The sequence below is a fragment of the Schistocerca cancellata genome, chromosome 6 (genome assembly GCF_023864275.1).
Source record: "Schistocerca cancellata isolate TAMUIC-IGC-003103 chromosome 6, iqSchCanc2.1, whole genome shotgun sequence".
In the NCBI taxonomy this organism is placed as follows: domain Eukaryota; kingdom Metazoa; phylum Arthropoda; class Insecta; order Orthoptera; family Acrididae; genus Schistocerca; species Schistocerca cancellata.
In genome coordinates, this window is record NC_064631.1 from 268,625,794 (window position 1) to 268,644,400 (window position 18,607).

Here is an 18,607-nt window from a genome sequence, read left to right on the forward strand (position 1 = left end):
CAGCTGCACATGCATTTTTTAAAACTGGCAAATGATGACTGCCACTTCAAAAAGTTTATTTTCATAATGAATTATATAATCTACTGTTTGGATGTATGTTCATGTATGCACATGTATCACAAAAAGGATGACACAGCGTAACTGCAAGCCAGGACAATGATAAACTTCATACTATGTTTGTGGTACCTGTTGGTCAGGCAGTTTATTCCATGTGATCAAATCCTGCCTTGGTCAAATGGTGTAAGCCATGTGGAGGAAAAGTGGCCTTTACAATGCCTATGATATCATGGGAACAAGAGAAAACTTGTTATATACTCACTCAATTGGAATCTCAATTTTATAATTCATTGTTATAGTAAAGGGTTTGTAACCCTAGCTTCCAATGATAATGGAAGCACTTCAAGAAATGTTTGATCAGAAGTATTTGGTGAGTGTGCTGAAATAATAATGTGAGTGAGATTGAAAAATAGGAAATCTTATCTCCCAATCACACTTTACTCTGCCACACAATAAAGAACCAGCAGAACATAGCATGGTACCTTCCCAATTGCGAATTGGTTCATCTGACTAGGTAGTGTGAACAATCACCTAACACAGATTATTACACCAATATGGGAAACTACCAGAATGAAAGACCACAACCAGTACACCAGAACAATCTACTCAACTTCAGTCCAACAAACAGAAATGGAATGAAGCCAAGAAAATAATGAGTATTCCAGCTGCAACAAGCTACCTAGATGACTCAGCCACGAAAGGTGGTGTTTTGCCAAAGTAAATTTCTTCAGTATACTACAAGGACTGGACACAATGCAGACCCAGCAAAGTCACCCTCCCACCTACTTAATGGAATCTTGTTAACAGAGACAAACAGAGACCTTCAGGCCTAAAAACTGTAGAAAGCTAAGGTCCCTCAAGTGTAACCTGTTTGTGTAGAGGCCAATCACACAATGAATTACTCACATCAAGTTACTAGCAGTCACCTGCTTAGTAGTTTGATTGAAGAAGAATCCAAGGTTACATGTCTGATGTGGGCATAAAAGCATTCAACAGGTTCTGAAGAAGATAGATAATGAATTAATGGCTACTTGAACCCTCTCATCAGAGATCAAGGCAGGCTAAGAGGTCATCTATATAAATAAATAAAAAACCCTATCCACTGAACCCAGTACACTGCTACTAGTGTGCACATTTCTGTCGTATTCACATGTCCTGTAAGAATGCAGCAAAATGCTTAACTTGTGTCAGAGATGCACATGAGTTAGATTGCAACCCCCTACCCCCCCCCCCCCTACCCCAAACAAAACACCCTCTCTCTCTCTGTCTCTCTCTCTCTCTCTCTCTCTCTCTCTCTCTCTCTCTCTCACACACACACACACACACACACACACACACACACACACATACACACTCTGCATCAACTGTACAGGAGACCATCCCATGAATGCCCTATGTACCCCAATGAGCAGACCATACAGAACATGTAGGATGGTTGCTCTGAAAGTGTTCCATGCAAATATCCAGCAGTTAAAGCAGTATAATAGCTACACCATGACGAAAACTGGATATGGCCACACAGATCTGCCATCTCCAGTTTGCTGTCGCAGTTGTAAAATACCTGAGCACTAAAGTTGCATCCTCATCTACTACTACTGAACTTTCACATTGTGTTATAAAATTTTCTACCATGCACATCAAGTCTGTTGCCAGTCACATAAGAAACAGAAATTTGAGAGGGAAAACTTTCAAAATTAACCTTTGCTTAGCATTCATTGAAGGCAGCCTGGATCCATGTCTGCCAAAAGCAAAGGAAATAAGGAGATAAATAAAGAGAAACATTCTTCCTCTTCCCCAACTTGCAGAACTTCCTCAGCAACAACTCCACACTAAAACATAGACTGGCTAACCTCCATTCCATCAGCACAAATGGTCAGTTGTTCCTTTATCTTAGAGGTAGCAGATTGATTCAGGGAGGAAAACCCTACATTTGGAGAAATAATGAAGAAGGGCCTTCCTGCATCTGAACCCTGTAGTCCAATGCATACAAAACCTGGCACTCTAAAGCTGCCAAGTTAATTGTCATTAACTAAACATATCTCTTTCATTCCTGAATATGACTATCCTTCAATAGAATGAATATGACATTAAATTGCATAGACCGTAACTCCAGCTTTTATTATGTTCACAATTTCCAGCTGTCACATATCTGAAAGAAATTAAAATATGCCCTCAAGTTCACTCTGTTCTTTTACATTTCACCCAGGTACTTCACAACTTTCCTCCTGAGGAGAAAACTCCATCAATTTTCTGAGATAATGTTCATTGCCAGATCATTTCACTGAACGCCAGTTATATGCAGTTGGTGTCTGTATTTCCCTCCCCAGAATTACATTTTCTCTTTGTCACATTTACAAACCAGCATCACTTGTTCTCACAGAGATGGACTTACTGCTGCTTATCAATTAGCTCCCAACACCTCCCTTGCTGTTTGGTGACTGCATCACACACACCACTCCATTTGAGGCTGTACCAGGGCCTGCATGAGAGATGCACTCCAGGCATCAGCTTAATATGGTTCCTCTTAATACTGGCAACCTACATTTCTTCCAGATTCTACACATTCATTGTCACACATGGATTCTCTTTCTGCAGCATAGAGCTTATTCACTCCAGAGTGGTCCATTGTTTCAGATACAGATTCAATGCACCATTTCCTGTGTGTGATCTGTTTGCTGAGCCATGTACAGTACATGCATAAGACAAGATGACAGCTCTTTGTAGCTGACTGGAGGCTCTATTCCTCATTGGCATCCTTTAACAAAAACAGTTCATCTCCACTAAACACTCCATACCCTCAATGTCTGCCCTTTTGTATAGAAACCCAGTCCTTGTTTCAATGAGTAACACCAAGATGCAGTTCACAAGCAAATATCTGCTCTCTGTGTCTTTGAATGCCATTCCTTGATGGAGCACTGTATCCTTTTAAAAAATGAATGCAAAGAGCTGTCAAATTATCAGAAATAGCAAAAAACACCTCTTCATTCTCTTTTTTTAAAATTCTTTTAACCATTCTACTCCCTCTTCTGTTGTTTGAGGTAAACTTCATCATGTTGCCGGCAAATGGTCCACCTTCCAGTATCCGGTCTGATTGTTCAGAACAATATCTAGGTGGCTCCTTTTGATACTGCCAACTAATTGGGCAACACTTGGCAAGCTCTACATATACCTTCTTAACTTGGAAGTGAGTAGTAAAGGACTAAGACATATAAGGGATGCATTAATACCTTTTTTTCCAGATATTGGAAACTGAAGTGTCCAAGTGTACACATTTTGAAAAATTGATAAAGAGGAAGCTTGTGATCATCCAGTACCTGCTGAAAAAGACAAGAGTGCACCAGAAATCCATAATGACATGATAGAAATATTAGAGGAGGATTCCCCTTCCTATTTCACTTTGAAAAAGTGGATAGGAAAATTCAAGTGGGGTGTTATCCTTGCTAAATACCTCAAAAAAGGTGAAACAGTGAACAAGGCATATTACACTGCTCAGCTGAAGTGTTTGAGGGAGGCTATCAAAGTGAAATGTGTCAGAATGTTGACAAAATGAGTGCTCTTTCCTTAGGATAATGCGTCCATGCACGCATTCATTACTGTGATGTCTGCCATTGTGTCCTGTGGCTTCAGACTGCTTCATCTCCCACCTTATTCACCCAATTTCGCCCCCTCTGACTTTCATCTCTTCCCTAAGTTCAAGAAACATCCAGCTGTAACCCATTTTTGATTAGATGGTGACATCATGGTTGCAAGGGAAGAAATTTTTGCCATGAAGGAGGGTATAATGGATTTGCAGTACTGGTGGCAAAAGCATGTGATCCTAACAGAGTCTATGTTGAAAAATAGCCATAAACATTTGGGCTATTGACAACTTTTAGTGGGTTGGCTGAGAACATTTTAATCACCCCTAGTACCTTTCACTTCTCATAATCGTGAATACTACAATGCCATTTTTACTGTGAAGAAGGTGGAGCATGTCCTTTCATTGTCACAACTTTTCACCCAGGGACCAGATGACATCAACATTCAGATGTTGCAACACCTCTATCCTGATGGGAAACACTTTCTCCTCCATGTGTACAGTCATATTTGGAAGAACAATATACTTCCCACACAATGGTACGAAGCACCGTTATCTCTATACCCAAGCTTTCATTCGGCTTCTACCCCATTTCCATCACCTGAAGTGTCTGCAAGGTGACAAAATGAATGATCAGTGGATGGTTGGTACGGTGGCTTGAGTCACACAAATTTCTAACAGACGTTCAGTGTTGCTTTACTAGCCATCTTTCTGCTGTTGACCACCTTGTCACCTTGATGACCAACATTATGGACAACTTTCTGTGGAAGTGTCAAACTGTAGCTGTAGTTTTGATATGGAAAAAGCCAATGACACTTGCTGGAGGATGTCCATCCTTCATACAGTGGACAGATGAGGCTTCCGAGGGTGGCTGCCCCAATTTATTTGTGAGTTTTGAAAAGACCTGGTTTATAATATACACAAGGGTTCATTTCTATATGACACTTTTATTCAGGAGTATGATGTACCTCAAAGTTCTGTGCTGAGCATAACCTAATTTGCTACAGAAATCAACCCCATTATTGGATGTCTCTGGGTGGGTATCTCAAGCTCTATCTTCATCGATGATTTTGTGGCCTACTGAGCTCTCAGTGGATCTGTTTACTTGAGCACTGATTGCAGTACTGGCTTCTGCCACCGTAACATCTGTCACTCTTACATCTCAGTGCTGCTCTTCTCTCCATCACAATCAAGAAATTCTAGGGTTTAATGCTTTACAAGAAACTATGTTGGTCCTATGCAATCTAAGTGTCACCTCATGGGAAGTGGTCTAGACAGTACTTCTTTATCTGTATCAATCTTCAAACTGAATGAAGCTGGACTATGGCTGTATAGTATATTCATCTGTGTGACCATCCATCTTATGACTCTGTAACACAACTGACATTGACAATGTTGACTGGAATACTCTCTTTCAAATTCTGAAGGTGGCAGGGGTAAAATACAGGGAGCAAAAGGCTATTTACAATTTGTACAGAAAGCAGATGGCAGTTATAAGAGACGAGGGATATGAAAGGGAAGCAGTGGTTGGGAAGGGAGTGAGACAGGGTTGTAGCCTCTCCCTGATGCTATTCAATCTGTATATTGAGCAAGCACTAAAGGAAACAAAAGAAAAGTTTGGAGTAGGTATTAAAATCCATGGAGAAGAAATAAAAACTTTGAGGTTCACCAATGACATTGTAATTCTGTCAGAGACAGCAAAGGACTTGGAAGAGCAGTTGAATGGAATGGACAGTGTCTTGAAAGGAGGGTATAAGATGAACATCAACAAAAGCAAAACGAGGATAACGGAATGTAGTCAAATTAAGTCGGGTGATGCTGAGGAAATTAGATCAGGAAATGACACACTTAAAGTAGTAAAGGAGTTTTGCTATTTGGGGAGCAAAATAACTGATGATGGTCGAAGTAGAGAAGATATAAAATGTAGACTGGCAATGGCAACGGATTGATTTAAGTGTCAGGAAGTCATTTCTGAAAGTATTTGTATGGAGTGTAGCCATGTATGGAAGTGAAACATGGACGATAAATAGTTTAGACAAGAAGAGAATAGAACCTTTCGAAATGTGGTGCTACAGAAGAATGCTGAAGATTAGATGGGTAGATAACATAACTAATGAGGAGGTACTGAATAGAATTGGGGAGAAGAGGAGTTTGTGGCTCAACTTGACAAGAAGAAGGGACTGGTTGGTAGGACATATTCTGAGGCATCAAAGGATCACCAATTTAGTACTGGAGGACAGCGTGGAGGGTAAAAATCATAGAGGGAGACCAAGAGATGAATACAGTAAGCAGATTCAGAAGGATGTAGGCTGCAGTAGGTACTGGGAGACGAAGAAGCTTGCGCAGGATAGAGTAGCATGGAGAGCTGCATCAAACCAGTCTCAGGACTGAAGATCACAACAACAACAACAACACAACTGATAATCGCAAGATCTATTTGGTCGCTGGTGCATTTCCTGCCAATCCAGTTAAATCACTGTGAGGAAGCTGCTAAGCTACCACTATAACTGCAGCATGATGCTCCCTTTTCCAAATTCACTTTCCAATTGCACTGTATGTTCTATAGCTAATCTTGTGTTTCCTTTCCTGATAACACCATTGACTGCCAATATGAGGCAAATTCTACTTCTTTTGTTGCCTCCTGCAGTTTGTTTTCATATTCTACTTTGAAAGCTACATCTCACATTACATTTTACACCCTGAAGAAGTTGGACCCTTTCCCCCTTGACTTTATGCACAGGTCCGTGTCCATCTGGGACCTATCTCACTTCTGGAGAACATTGCTCTGGCTTTGATCATTTGTTGGATGTTTCTGGAGCTTAGTACACAGCTTGGGGACAGCCTTGTTGCTTATACCAGGGGTAGTCAACTGTTTCTACTTGCTGCCCACTTTTGTATCTCTATTACTAGTAAAATTTTCTAACAGCCCACCAGTACTACAGTAATGGTGGAAAGTAACTTTATTTAATAAAATTTGTGAAGCAGCGTTGCTGCAAGTTAAAGCATATAATAATAATATTCACCAATTACTTTATTGTTCTGAAACAAGAACATACAGTAAATAAAAGATACAACACTATTACTTTTAGAATATTGGTACAAGAAGATGTTTGCCACAGAGTGGCTGCACTACTAATCCAATACACATTTGCCGAACGTCAACATACGACTGAGAGCGAGGCTGGCCAGGCTTGATTCTACAAGCTGTAAATCAGAGTGCACTGAGAAGTTGCGTGCACATCCAAGAGTGGAGGCCTATGCCAGTGCTAGCATCTTCCGACTTTTGTGGTGCACTGTATAACTGCACACCTGGTCTCCAGATGTGGAATATATATGGGTCATTACATTTATGTCAAAATTTTATGACAACCTAATAAGAATGTTTTTGAAATTACTACTGCCTAATGCCCACCATGAAAGATGAAATGCCCACTAGAGGGCAGTAGGGACCAGGTTGACTACCACTGGTTTATACTTATGATACCATGGTAATGGTGTGGGATGTTCGTTTGTTATCAGCAAATAGCATTTAGGTATTACCATTTAGATTAGAGCTCAGTTTTTCTGCAGACTTCTTTGGCGTTCATCAGGCCACCCCTATATATCTGGTGACACAGAGTCTGTAAATGTGTTGTATTCTCTATTTCTGTCAATACATTCCAGAGCGTCTGTGCACTGTACACCCTTTAGTAAAATGGATCAAGATTGTCTTCACTCATTTGCTGATGCTGGTACCATTGTGTCATTTGCATGGGCTGCTGATAAGGCTGAAATTCTACTACCCAGATTTTTAGATATTTTGTCCCCTTGGATGATCTCAGCATTGCTACACATAGAAACATTTTATTGCTCTGGCATGAATACTGGTTATCTTTCTGTGATAACAAACTCAAGGAGATTAACCCTTCCTCTTATGGCTTTGTGGGTTCATCTCATCTATTTAACCATGAAAAGGTAATTTCAACTAGACTACATATTGGGCACTGTCTTCTCAGCTATTGCCATCTGTTGATGACCTCACACCATTTAGCACTCAGTGTAATGAGCTACTGACAGTATGTCACTTTCTAACTAGTGTTGGTTTTTTAACACTTTACATATTAATGTGTGTTTGTTATCTGAGCTATCCAAGGTTCCAACAAATACTAAACAGGCTTTAGAATGCATTCTATGCTTTACTAACCATAGCAGCAGTGCAAAGGAGATTTAATTTTCAACCTTGGATGCTGGTTGTCTTAGAAACTTTTACTGTGCAGCCTCTTAAAAAGTTGGGTCATTGTAATTGTTCAGTTCAGTCTCTTCTATGTCTCTTTTGCTTGTGTCCATCATTAGTTCTTATAGTTTTACTCGCTACTGTCATTTAGGTTCCTATGTCTAACCTAACTTCAAGAAACATTGCATGATTTACTCAAAAACCAGTCTCTTTTAAGTTATGATTTGGGTGCTTATGATCTCAACCTTTTTGTTCCTTAAGGCCAGTAACAAAGAGGGAGAAGGAGATCAGTAATCGTACATTTCTGACCATTAAAGGTGCAACATGGTGGAGACAGCGCGCAATAAATATCAAATTAGCATGACCTGTGCTACAAGCTTGGATATGCAAATGATTAGTATTTCAGCACTACCACAAAAAGTTGAGAGGAACAACTGAAAGCTAGATCAGAGTTTTATTGCACAATCTCTTTGGGCTCCAAAGATAAGGCTGCATGCACTGAGAAAGCAATAAAGCTTATTTTAACAATTCTGGTATTTCCATAATTATTCTTAAGAAACTGTGCCTAAAGTCATTCAAAAAAATTTAAACATCCATTCAGGCTCTCTCGCACATGGCTGCATTGTCATCAAGGAGCCAACAAGTGTTTGATGGACGATTTGGAATTTCCCCAGTACCTGTAAAGAAGAACAGTTATTAAGTGACACTATAAAAATAAGCTTTTTACATTATTAAAATACAAATGTTTGAAATCCACTTTTTTTCAAATATCAAGCTTAGAGATCTTACATTTTCATAATGAAACATCCTGGATTTTCCATTGTTTGATCTTCATAATGAATGTTAAGAAAAAGAATGAAAATTTATTGTCTTATTATTGTCTTATTATTGTATTATAGCATACATTTTGGTGGTGATAGTTCACAGGCGAGGGATGGAGAAGTGGGGCTCATAGATCATTAGTTAAATCCCATAGCTTTTCACGGTATCTCATTGACTGATGACATGTGACACTGGTGATAGTGATTTTTTCACAGATGAGGCTGTTAATCTCAGTGGATCACTGCATCTCTATACCATCACCAACTGGTAGCCATGAGGGCTGTGAGCTGGCTCCCTGACCTCTCCAGCTTCCAGTAACTCCAGCAAATTACTTCACCACACAAGTCTTTGGGCCAATCAGTCTTCAGAGCAGAATATACGGACTTCAATTGGCTATTTCCTGTCATAGTCATAGCACCGCTGTAAGGTGCTTCTTTCAGGAGATTGTTCCCGAAGGGTATTATGAATTATGAAGTGCCAGTCATCCTGTGGAAACCACTTGCATTGAAAACAGCCAGGTCAGGCCAGATCAACTCATTCTAGCCAGATTAGTGGAATTTTTTCCTTTACCTCCTGTATGGAGAATTGCTTCAGTCCCAGGCAACCAGAAAACCAGTGCTGCCATTCATAACAGCAATCAGCACTAGCTGATGGGCACGGTATGGAAATGATATGTTGCAAGTGTTTCTCCCCTAATTTAATTTCTGTAATAAAATATTTCACTATCTAAAAAGAAATATTACACTGAACAAGTACTTACCATAGAAATAAAGGAAGATTAGAGTTTAGCATTCCGTTAATGATTAAAAGTGATGCATCAGTTTTTGTTGGATAGCATGGAGTGCAAAATTAAATACATCCTTTTGAAGAAATAATACTAGCATTTGATGAAACTTCTGAATACCCAAATCAGTTTGGGCTGCTGAAAACTATATGTTACTCTTCCTGAATTTCAGCTTAATGTTTTAACTGCTATGCCATTTTGCTCAGTCATCACACACAACTGTCATCAATAAAACACATTGTGATATTGGAAACAAAGGGGATCATGTTTCAGTGATGAAGGAAGATCAGGATTTAACACATAATTGATGATGATGGCATTGAAAATAGAGCACAAATGTTCATTTTGGGTTAAGGATGGATAAGGAAATCAACCATGTTCTTTCCAACGGGACAATTGTGGCATTTTCCCAAAACAATTTAGGGAGACTATGAAAACTAAAAGCTGGATTGTAAGACAGGGAATGCACCACCATCCATCTGAATTGCAAGTCCAGAGTCCTAACATTGTGCTAGCTTTCTCAGTAACTCTATTTCAGTTTTTTGTAATATTCTGGGAACATCATGAAAATGAGACACACCATTCAGATGCCAACATTAATAGGTGCACACATAATTTTTCATGTTCCAAGAAAGGAAAAGTCATGTTTCTGGATGATAGATACCACTGTGAATATTTTCTGTGATTACCAGATGGTTTTGTTGAATTGGAAAATTGTAGTACCTGCCCTCACATCAAAATGTGTAAAGACTTCAATGACTACTGTAGCAGAATATTGCCAAAATATCTTTCAAAAAACCAAAAGGTACTTTTCTCAGATGTAAAGGCTGTCAGTGGCACCATAGTTGGTGCCCAGTTGCTCATAGATGAGACAGAAACTGAAATTGAGAGTAGTAAAGCAAAAGTATAAATACTGAACTCCAAATTTAATTTTCATGCCACTGAAGAGATGAATGACAGAGATATTAATGTCAGTGACTGCAAGAAATAACTCAAATTGTTAAACTGAACAAAGCTCCAGGGCCTGAAGGTATCCCTGTCAGATTCTAGACTGAATTTGTGGCTGAGTTAGGCCATCTTCTAATTATAATCTACTGTAGATCCCTCAAACAAAAAACCATGCCCAGTAGTTGGAAGAAAGCACAGGTCACTCCCTTCTACAAGAAGGTAGCAAATGTGATCCACAAAACTACTGTCCAGTATCCCTGAAATCCCTGTAGAATCTTCAAGCTCAAATGTAATAAAGCATTTCAAACAGGATGACTTCCTCCATATCAACTAGCATGGATTCCAGGAACAGATAATCTGAAATCATTCACACTTTGTTTACATGACACACTGAAAGCCGTGGATCAAGGCAGTCAGGTAGATGCCTTATTTCTTTATTTCTGAAAAGCATTTTAATATTACCACATCTATGTTTATTATCAAAAGTACAACTTTATGGGTATCAAGCAATATTTGTGACTGGATTGAGGATTTCTTTTGCTTCAGTATAGGTAAAGCACGTGGCAGACTGGTTCATAGGTAAAATACTAGGGAAATTCTATCAGTCTACAAAGGAGACCGCATACATAACACTCATGTGCCCCATCCTAAAATTTTACTCAAGTGTGTGGGATCCATACCAAATAGAATTAACCAGTGATACTGAATGGACACAAAGAAGGTCAGCAGGATGCTTATGCCAAGTGAGGGTGTCACGACATGAGTGTCGACACTGAAGCATGTTCTCAACTGTCTGTTCTTCTGCACAGTCACACTGAATATCATTTGTATCAGTGTATCCCCATCTTGCCAAGTTAACTTTTGATCTTCCAACTCCAGATCTCATTCTATTCAGGGACTTCCAAGTTGTCTATTCCACGCCACAGCCTGGAAGTAAAGCTTCAACAACTCTTTTCCAGCCAGGGGGAAGGCAGGTCATAACCCTCCATAGTTGCAACCTAGCTTTTTCAGCAGTGGTTCTAAGTTCCTTTGATGTCCTAAGCAAACTCTTCCCTGACTTCAGTCACTGCGGATGCAGTTCACGCCCATACAGAGGATGGGTAATTTCCTGTTCCATTGCCTTTCTTCCCTTGTTCGCAACTATCTCTCTTCGAACAGGTGATGGTGCTATTACTGCGAGGTGGTAAAGCCATTCAACTGGAGTGGATTTCAAGCAGCCTGTTATAACTCTGCAGGTTTTGTTGAGAGCTATATCCACCTGTTTGGCATGACTTGAATTATACCAAACAGAACAGGCATACTCTGCCACAGAATAGCATAGTGCCACTGCAGATGTTCGGATTGTTTCAGATTGACTACCCCACTCTGATCTGACTAGTTTCTGTAGGAGATTGTTCCTGGTGGAAACTTTCAACTTGCATTTCATGCAGTGCTTTTTGAAAGCAGAAGATCTATCAAATGTCACTCCTAGGTATTTTGGAGTATTGTATGTTCCAGTTGGACCATACTATTTTCAACTTGCGAGTGGATTCCTTGTTTCTCAAATGAAAAGCACACACTTGGGTCTTTGAAGGATTTGGTTTAAGCTGGTTTGTGCTGTAGTATCTGGACAGATCTTCAAGGGCATTTGTGAAGTTGTTCTCCACTAATTCAAAATTTGTGCTCACGGTGGCTAGAGCGAGGTTTTCACCATATAAGAAGCTCCAGGTGTTTGGGGCTATAGGTTGGTCATTCATGTATATATTAAACAGAAGTTGAGTAAAAACACTTCCTTGCGGGAGGCCATTCTTCTGTAGTTTACATCGACTACGCTGGCCTTGAAAGTTGAAGAAGAACCTGCAATTCTGCAGAAGGTAGGCGATGATTCTGGTTAGACCTAAATCTTTGGTCAGATTGTAGACCTTGACTAGTAGTAGCTGGTGACTGACCGTATCATACACCACTAATAAGTCAACAAATGCCATTCCTGTCACTTTCTGAGCTTCAAAGCCATCTTCTATAAACTGTGTGAGATTTAGCAGTTGTCCAGTACAGCTTTTACCTGAACGAAATCCATATTGCTAAGGTATAAGTGAGGGGTCGATTGCACTTGATAGGCGATTTAAAATCAGTCTTTCCAGCAATTTGTAAAGATGACAAAGTAGTGCAACTGGTCTAAAATTCTTTGGATCATTTCCTTCTTTGCCAGGTTTCAGCAAAGCAATCACTTGACTCTTTCGCCATATCTTTGGAATTTGGTTTCTGTTTACACAGTCATCAAAAAATTGGAGAATCCATTTCTTTGTATTTAAGCCAAAGTGTTTGATTTGTTTGGTTTGTATATCATCCAAGCCAGCTGATTACCAATTTTTACTTTGTTTGATAGCCTTCTGTAGTTTTTTCATGCTGAATAATGATGCTCTTCTCTTTGCAATATATAACAAAGATGTTGTAACTTACCAAACGAAAGCATTGGTATGTTGATAGGAGACAATAAAAAACACACAAACACACACACAAATTTCGAGCTTTTGCAACCCAAGGTTGCTTCATCAGGAAAGAGGGAAGGAGAGGGAAAGACAAAAGGATGTGGGTTTTAAGGGAGAGGGAAAGGAGTCATTCCAATCCCGGGAGCTGAAAGACTTACCTTAGGGGGAAAAAAGGACAGGTATACACTCGCACACACACACACATACACATCCGCACATAAACAGACACAGGCAGACATATGTAAATGCAAAGAGGTTGGGCAGAGATGTCAGTTGAGGCAGATGTACAGAGGCCAAGATGTTGATGAATGACAGGTGAGGTACGAGGGGCGGCAACTTTAAATTAGCGGCGGTTGAGGCCTGGTGGGTAATGGGAGGAGAGAATATATTGAAGGGCAAGTTCCCATCTCCGGAGCTCTGATAGGTTGGTGTCAGTGGGAAGTATCCAGATAACCCGGACGGTGTAACACTGTGCCAAGATGTGCTGGCCGTGCACCAAGGCATGTTTAGCCACCGGTGTTTCCCCTCTATATAAAAAACAAAGATGATGTGACTTGCCAAACGAAAGCGCTGGCAGGTCGATAGAAACACAAACATACACACAAAATTCAAGCTTTCGCAACCAACGGTTGCTTCATCAGGAAAGAGGGAAGGAGAGGGAAAGACAAAAGGATGTGGAGTTTAAGGGAGAGGGTAAGGAGTCATTCCAATCCCGGGAGCGGAAAGACTTACCTTAGGGGGAAAAAAGGACAGGTATACACTCGCACACACACCCATATCCAACCGCACATACACAGACACAAGCAGACATTTGTATACTTCTTTATCTGTTACTGAGTGTTTGGCCAGACATTCCGTTTCTGCCATTCCACATCCACCATATTCACCTGACCTCTCACCATGTAATTTTTTCTTCAGGTGATTGAAAGGAAAGCTTCATCAAGATATTGCAGACATCCAACAGGCTGTGACAAATGAGCTTAGTAGCATCTCAGTTGAAAATTTCCCTGGTTGCTTCCAAGACCTCCAGAAATGTTGGGAACAGTTTATAGATATCCAAGGGGACTACTGCAATAGGAGCTAGGATCATTACTTGGTAAGTGCAATTTTCTATTTAAAAAAATATAGTATTACACACTTCTTGTTTGCAAATATATTTTAAGCCATGAATGCTTATGATAGCTATGAAAATTAAGAGAAACAGGGCTTCTATTTTTCACTAGGTGGCACTACAGATACCCTGAAGTTTACCTTTCCACATATTTCAAGATGTCATGGTATAACCCAGCATATTATGTCAAGGGGCTGCCTATGTAGATGAGTAGTTAGCATGGCTGAATGCCTTGTGAAGGGCGTGGCTCTGATTCCCAGCCAGATCACAAATTTTGCCTACTGGGGGACTGATTGTAGTACTGTCCTCATTATTTCATCATCATCAACATGAAAGTCAACAAAGTGGCTTCAAATTTTTTTTTTTAAATATTTACACCAACCAGCTGAACTCCCCAAAATGCGACTCCCAGCCTGAAATATGTCATACGCACATTTCATTTCATTATTTCAACAAACATCACCTAGTGAAAATGTAGCAATGTGTTAAGATATTGATTGGATTGTCCACGAGATAAGAAATGATGTGAAGAGCAAAAATTACTTACTTAGCTGTTTGAAAAGCTCAATAATGTTTCTTAAAATTCAATTTTTTATCAACAACTCAGATGCGTTCTACCCTAGTTATAAAATCATGTTCACATGTTATGTTTATCAATTGTGTTTTTTCCACTTTGTGTACAAAAATATACATGCAGATTTCCTTGAAATTTATTTATTACAGTGTACTTCTATAGACAATCACTTAATAATTACACAGACCAGGCACACTGCCTTGCTGGAATGCAGAGCACATTTTTTTCTTTTATATTTTAGTCTCTGGTTACATAAATGGTATCATAATCAGTTTCAACTTCTTAGTAAATCACCATCAGATCATTTGAATATTTTACATAGTAACTCACCACAGTATCATGTGAAGTTGTACTTTGATGAGTTACTTTGTAAAGTACTCTACTTGCTATCAAATTATGATATCATTTGTGTGACCCGGGTCTGAAAGACATAAGTTAAAAAATTCACTTTATAATTTTTTAAAGACATTACAAATTCCTTCCATAGCAGTCTATCTTACAGAGTTAACTGTTGCACCTGTGTCACATGCAAAACAACTTTTAACTCTGATTGACATGTCTTAAAAAGTATGTCATTCACATATCCTGCATAAAGAGAAGTACTTGAATTTAACTTGACCCCCTGCTGCTCCATTGCTGATTTCTTCCCATTCACTAATATTTTCTCTCCTCTCTGTATTGTTTAACTTGTTTAGCACCATTTTTGCATTCTCTTTGGTTAGTATCATGGAAAACAGTTGTTTTTAATACAATTAATTCTATAACAGTTTACGTGTCTAGGAGAATAGCATGTTTAGATAATCAAATGATTTGGATAGATCACAAAAAATAGCAGCTGGAAATATTTCTTTATTTAAGGCTTGTGATATTTCATTAGTGAATATATAAGTATCATTCTCAGTTGAGCAAGCCTTCTTGAGCCCAAACTGCAATGTATTAAGAATATAATATCTGTTCTAATATGATACTACTTTTGTATGCTGCCATTTTTTCACAAGTCCAACACACAATGATCTGAAGCAAGTACTGGTTAGGGATCATTCACAGTTAGTTGTTTATTCACACAACCTCCATTTGACATGGACAAAGACCTGTCAGCTTCATGCAACACAGTTAAAATTTGACAAGTATGCAGGCACATAATTACTTAAAGATTTAGTTAATTCCAAAATTAATTTTACACTATTTATTCACATCTCATCAAGAGTAATTGCACACACTACACCCACACACACTATATGCATGTCCTACTACTAACATCAGTACTACAGTGATATCCCAGACTCTCTATAACATTCTTTTTACATCCCCATTTGACTCTCTGAAAACTGAGCCATCACTCCATAATGAAGGAGTAGTGAGTTCTGGAAGACAAAAGAAAGTTCAAATTTTCCATTGCAGATCTTTGGTATACAATTTTCTGGTAGCTTTCATTGTACTCTGAAAGCATATTGTAGAATGACAAAGATGATTTACTTTTTAATTTTATGTACCATACATTTTTTGCCAGCCTCCTCCTCTGTATTATTTAAGTAATCCATTGCTGTATAGTATTGGTGTATGCTTCAGCTGCTTTTTTAAACATGCTGCTATTGGTTATCTCTTTTATTTTCTTGGACAATTTATTATAAAATTTGATTCATGGCAGAAAATAACATTTTAATTTTTTTGTTTAATTGTTCTTGGTATTTTTTATCAAATCTGGCTATTGTTACATGATCATGTAAAGTTGTTAATGTTATAACAACCGATATTTTTCTTGAGGGAAAATCCAGGATGGAATGTAACATATTTATGGTAGTTGCTACTCACCATATAGCAGAGATGCTGAGTCACAGACAGGCACAACAAAAAGACTGTCAGAAAATGAACTTTGATGGACAAGGTCTTTGTCAGAGATAGAACATACACACACACACACACACACACACACACACTCATGTACACAACTCACACATACATGACTGCTGTCTCTGTCTGCTGAGGCCACACTGTGGCTGCTGAGGCCACACTGTGAACAGCTGTACACGTTGGGAGACACAACTGGATGGTGGAGTAAGGAGGAGTCTGTGGCAGGGAGGGGGAAGGATAGCAGGGTGGGGGATGGTAAAGTTCTGTTTGTGGGAGCATACAGGGACAAGGTGGAGAGAGGATAGGGTTGCTAGGTGCAGTCAGCAGGTTAGACAGAGGGTGGGAGGTTAGCAGAAAAGGAGAGAAGTAAAAAGATTGTGTGCATTGGTGGAATAGAGGACTATTTAGTGCTTGAATGGGAACAGGTAGTGGCTAGAGGGTAGAGACAAGGAATAATGAAGGTCAAGGCCAGGAGAGTTACGGGAAAGTAGAATATATTGCAGGGCGAGTTCCCACCTGCACAATTCAGAAAAGCTGGTGTTGGTGGTAAGGTTCCAGATGGCACAAGATGTGAAGCAGTCATAGAAATGAAGACCATTGTGTTGGGCTATGTGCTCAGCAGTGGAGTGGTCCAGCTGTTTCTTGGCCACAGTTTGTCAGTGGCCATTCATGTGGGCATACACCTTGTTAGTTGTCACACTCACATGGAATGCAGCGCAGTGGCTGCAGCTTAGCTTGTACGTCACATAACTGGTTTCACAGGTAGCCCTGCCTTTGATGATATAGGTGATGCTTGTGACCGGACTGGAGTAGCTGGTGGTGGGAGGGTGTATGGGACAGGTCTTGCATCTATGTCTATTACAGGAATATGAGTCATGAGGCAAGGGCTTGAGAGCAGAAGTTGTGAAGAGATGGATGAGGATATCGTGCAGGTTCAGAGGGGGGCAGTATACATTGTGGGAGAGGTGGGAAGGATAATGAGTAGGACATTCCTCATTTAAGGGCATAACAAGAGGTAGTCAAAACCCTGGTGGAGAATGTGATTCAGATGCTCCAGTTCTGTGTGGTACTGAGTCACAAAGGGAATGCTCATCAGTGGCCAGATACTGGGACTTTGGGAGGTGGTGGGTGACTGGAGAGATAAGGCATGGGAGGTCTGGTTTTGTCCAAGGTTGGGAGACTAGTTACAGTCTGTGAAGGCCTTCAGTGATATCCTCACTGTATTTTGAGAGGGACCTCTCATCAGTACAGATGCAACAGCCATGGGTGGCTAGGCTGTTATCGAGGAGACTTCTTGGTATGGAACGAGTGGCAGCTGTCAAAGTGGAGGTATTGCTGGTGGTTTGTAGGTTTGATATGTACAAAGGTACTGATGTAGCCATCTTTGAGGTGGAGGTGAACATTGAGGAAGGTGATTTGTTGGGTTGAGTAGGACCAGGTGAAGGGAATGGGGGAGAAAGCGTTGAGGTTCTGGATGAATATGGATAGGTTGTCTTCACCCTTGAGGATGTCATCAATGGATCTGAACCAGATGAGGCGCTTGGGATCCTGGGTATTAATGAAGGATTCCTCTAGAGGGATCATGAATAGGTTGGCATAGTATGGCACCATGTGAGTGCCCATAGCTGTACCCAGGATTTGTTTGAAGGTAATTCCTTCAAAGGTGAAGTAACAGTTGATGAGGATGTAGTTGGTTAGGGTGATTAGGAAGGTGGTTGCAGGTTTAGAATCCATCTGACACTGGGAAAAGTTGTATTCACTGACGGTAAGGCCATGGGCAATAGGAATGTTAGAGTACAGGGAGGTGGCATCAGTAGTGACAAGCAGGGCACCATGTGGTAAAGGAACGGGAACTGTGGAGAGATGGTGTAGGAAATGGTTGGTAGTTTTTTATATAGGAGGGTATGTTGCAGGTAATAGGCTGGGGGTGTTGGTCTATGAGAGCAAATATTCTCTCAGTGGGGGCACAGTATCTGGCCACAATGGGGCATCCTGGGTGGTTGAGTTTATGGACTTTAGGAAGCAAGTAGAAGGTAGGTGTGCAGAGAGTGATAGGCATGAGGAGAGAGAGAGACTCCATGGAGACGCTCTCGGATGGGCCTAAGGATTTGAAGAGAGACTAGGGATCCTGCTGGATTTCTGGAATGGGGTCACTGGGGCAGGGTTTGTAGGTGGATGAATCTGACAGCTGGTGGAGGCCTT

General features: G+C 40.1%; 1 protein-coding gene across 1 annotated transcript in view; it reads right to left on the reverse strand.

Annotated features, from left to right (window-relative positions):
* Positions 1-8,389: 8,389 nt before the first annotated feature.
* The window catches only part of LOC126191478 (serine/threonine-protein phosphatase 2A activator-like), a 252,675-nt gene continuing 242,457 nt past the window's right edge, over positions 8,390-18,607 (reverse strand). Inside the window, exon 8 of the mRNA XM_049932362.1 lies at positions 8,390-8,524. Coding sequence (XP_049788319.1) covers positions 8,423-8,524 — 102 coding nt within the window. The 3' untranslated portion in view covers positions 8,390-8,422. The remainder of the gene's footprint in view (positions 8,525-18,607) is intronic.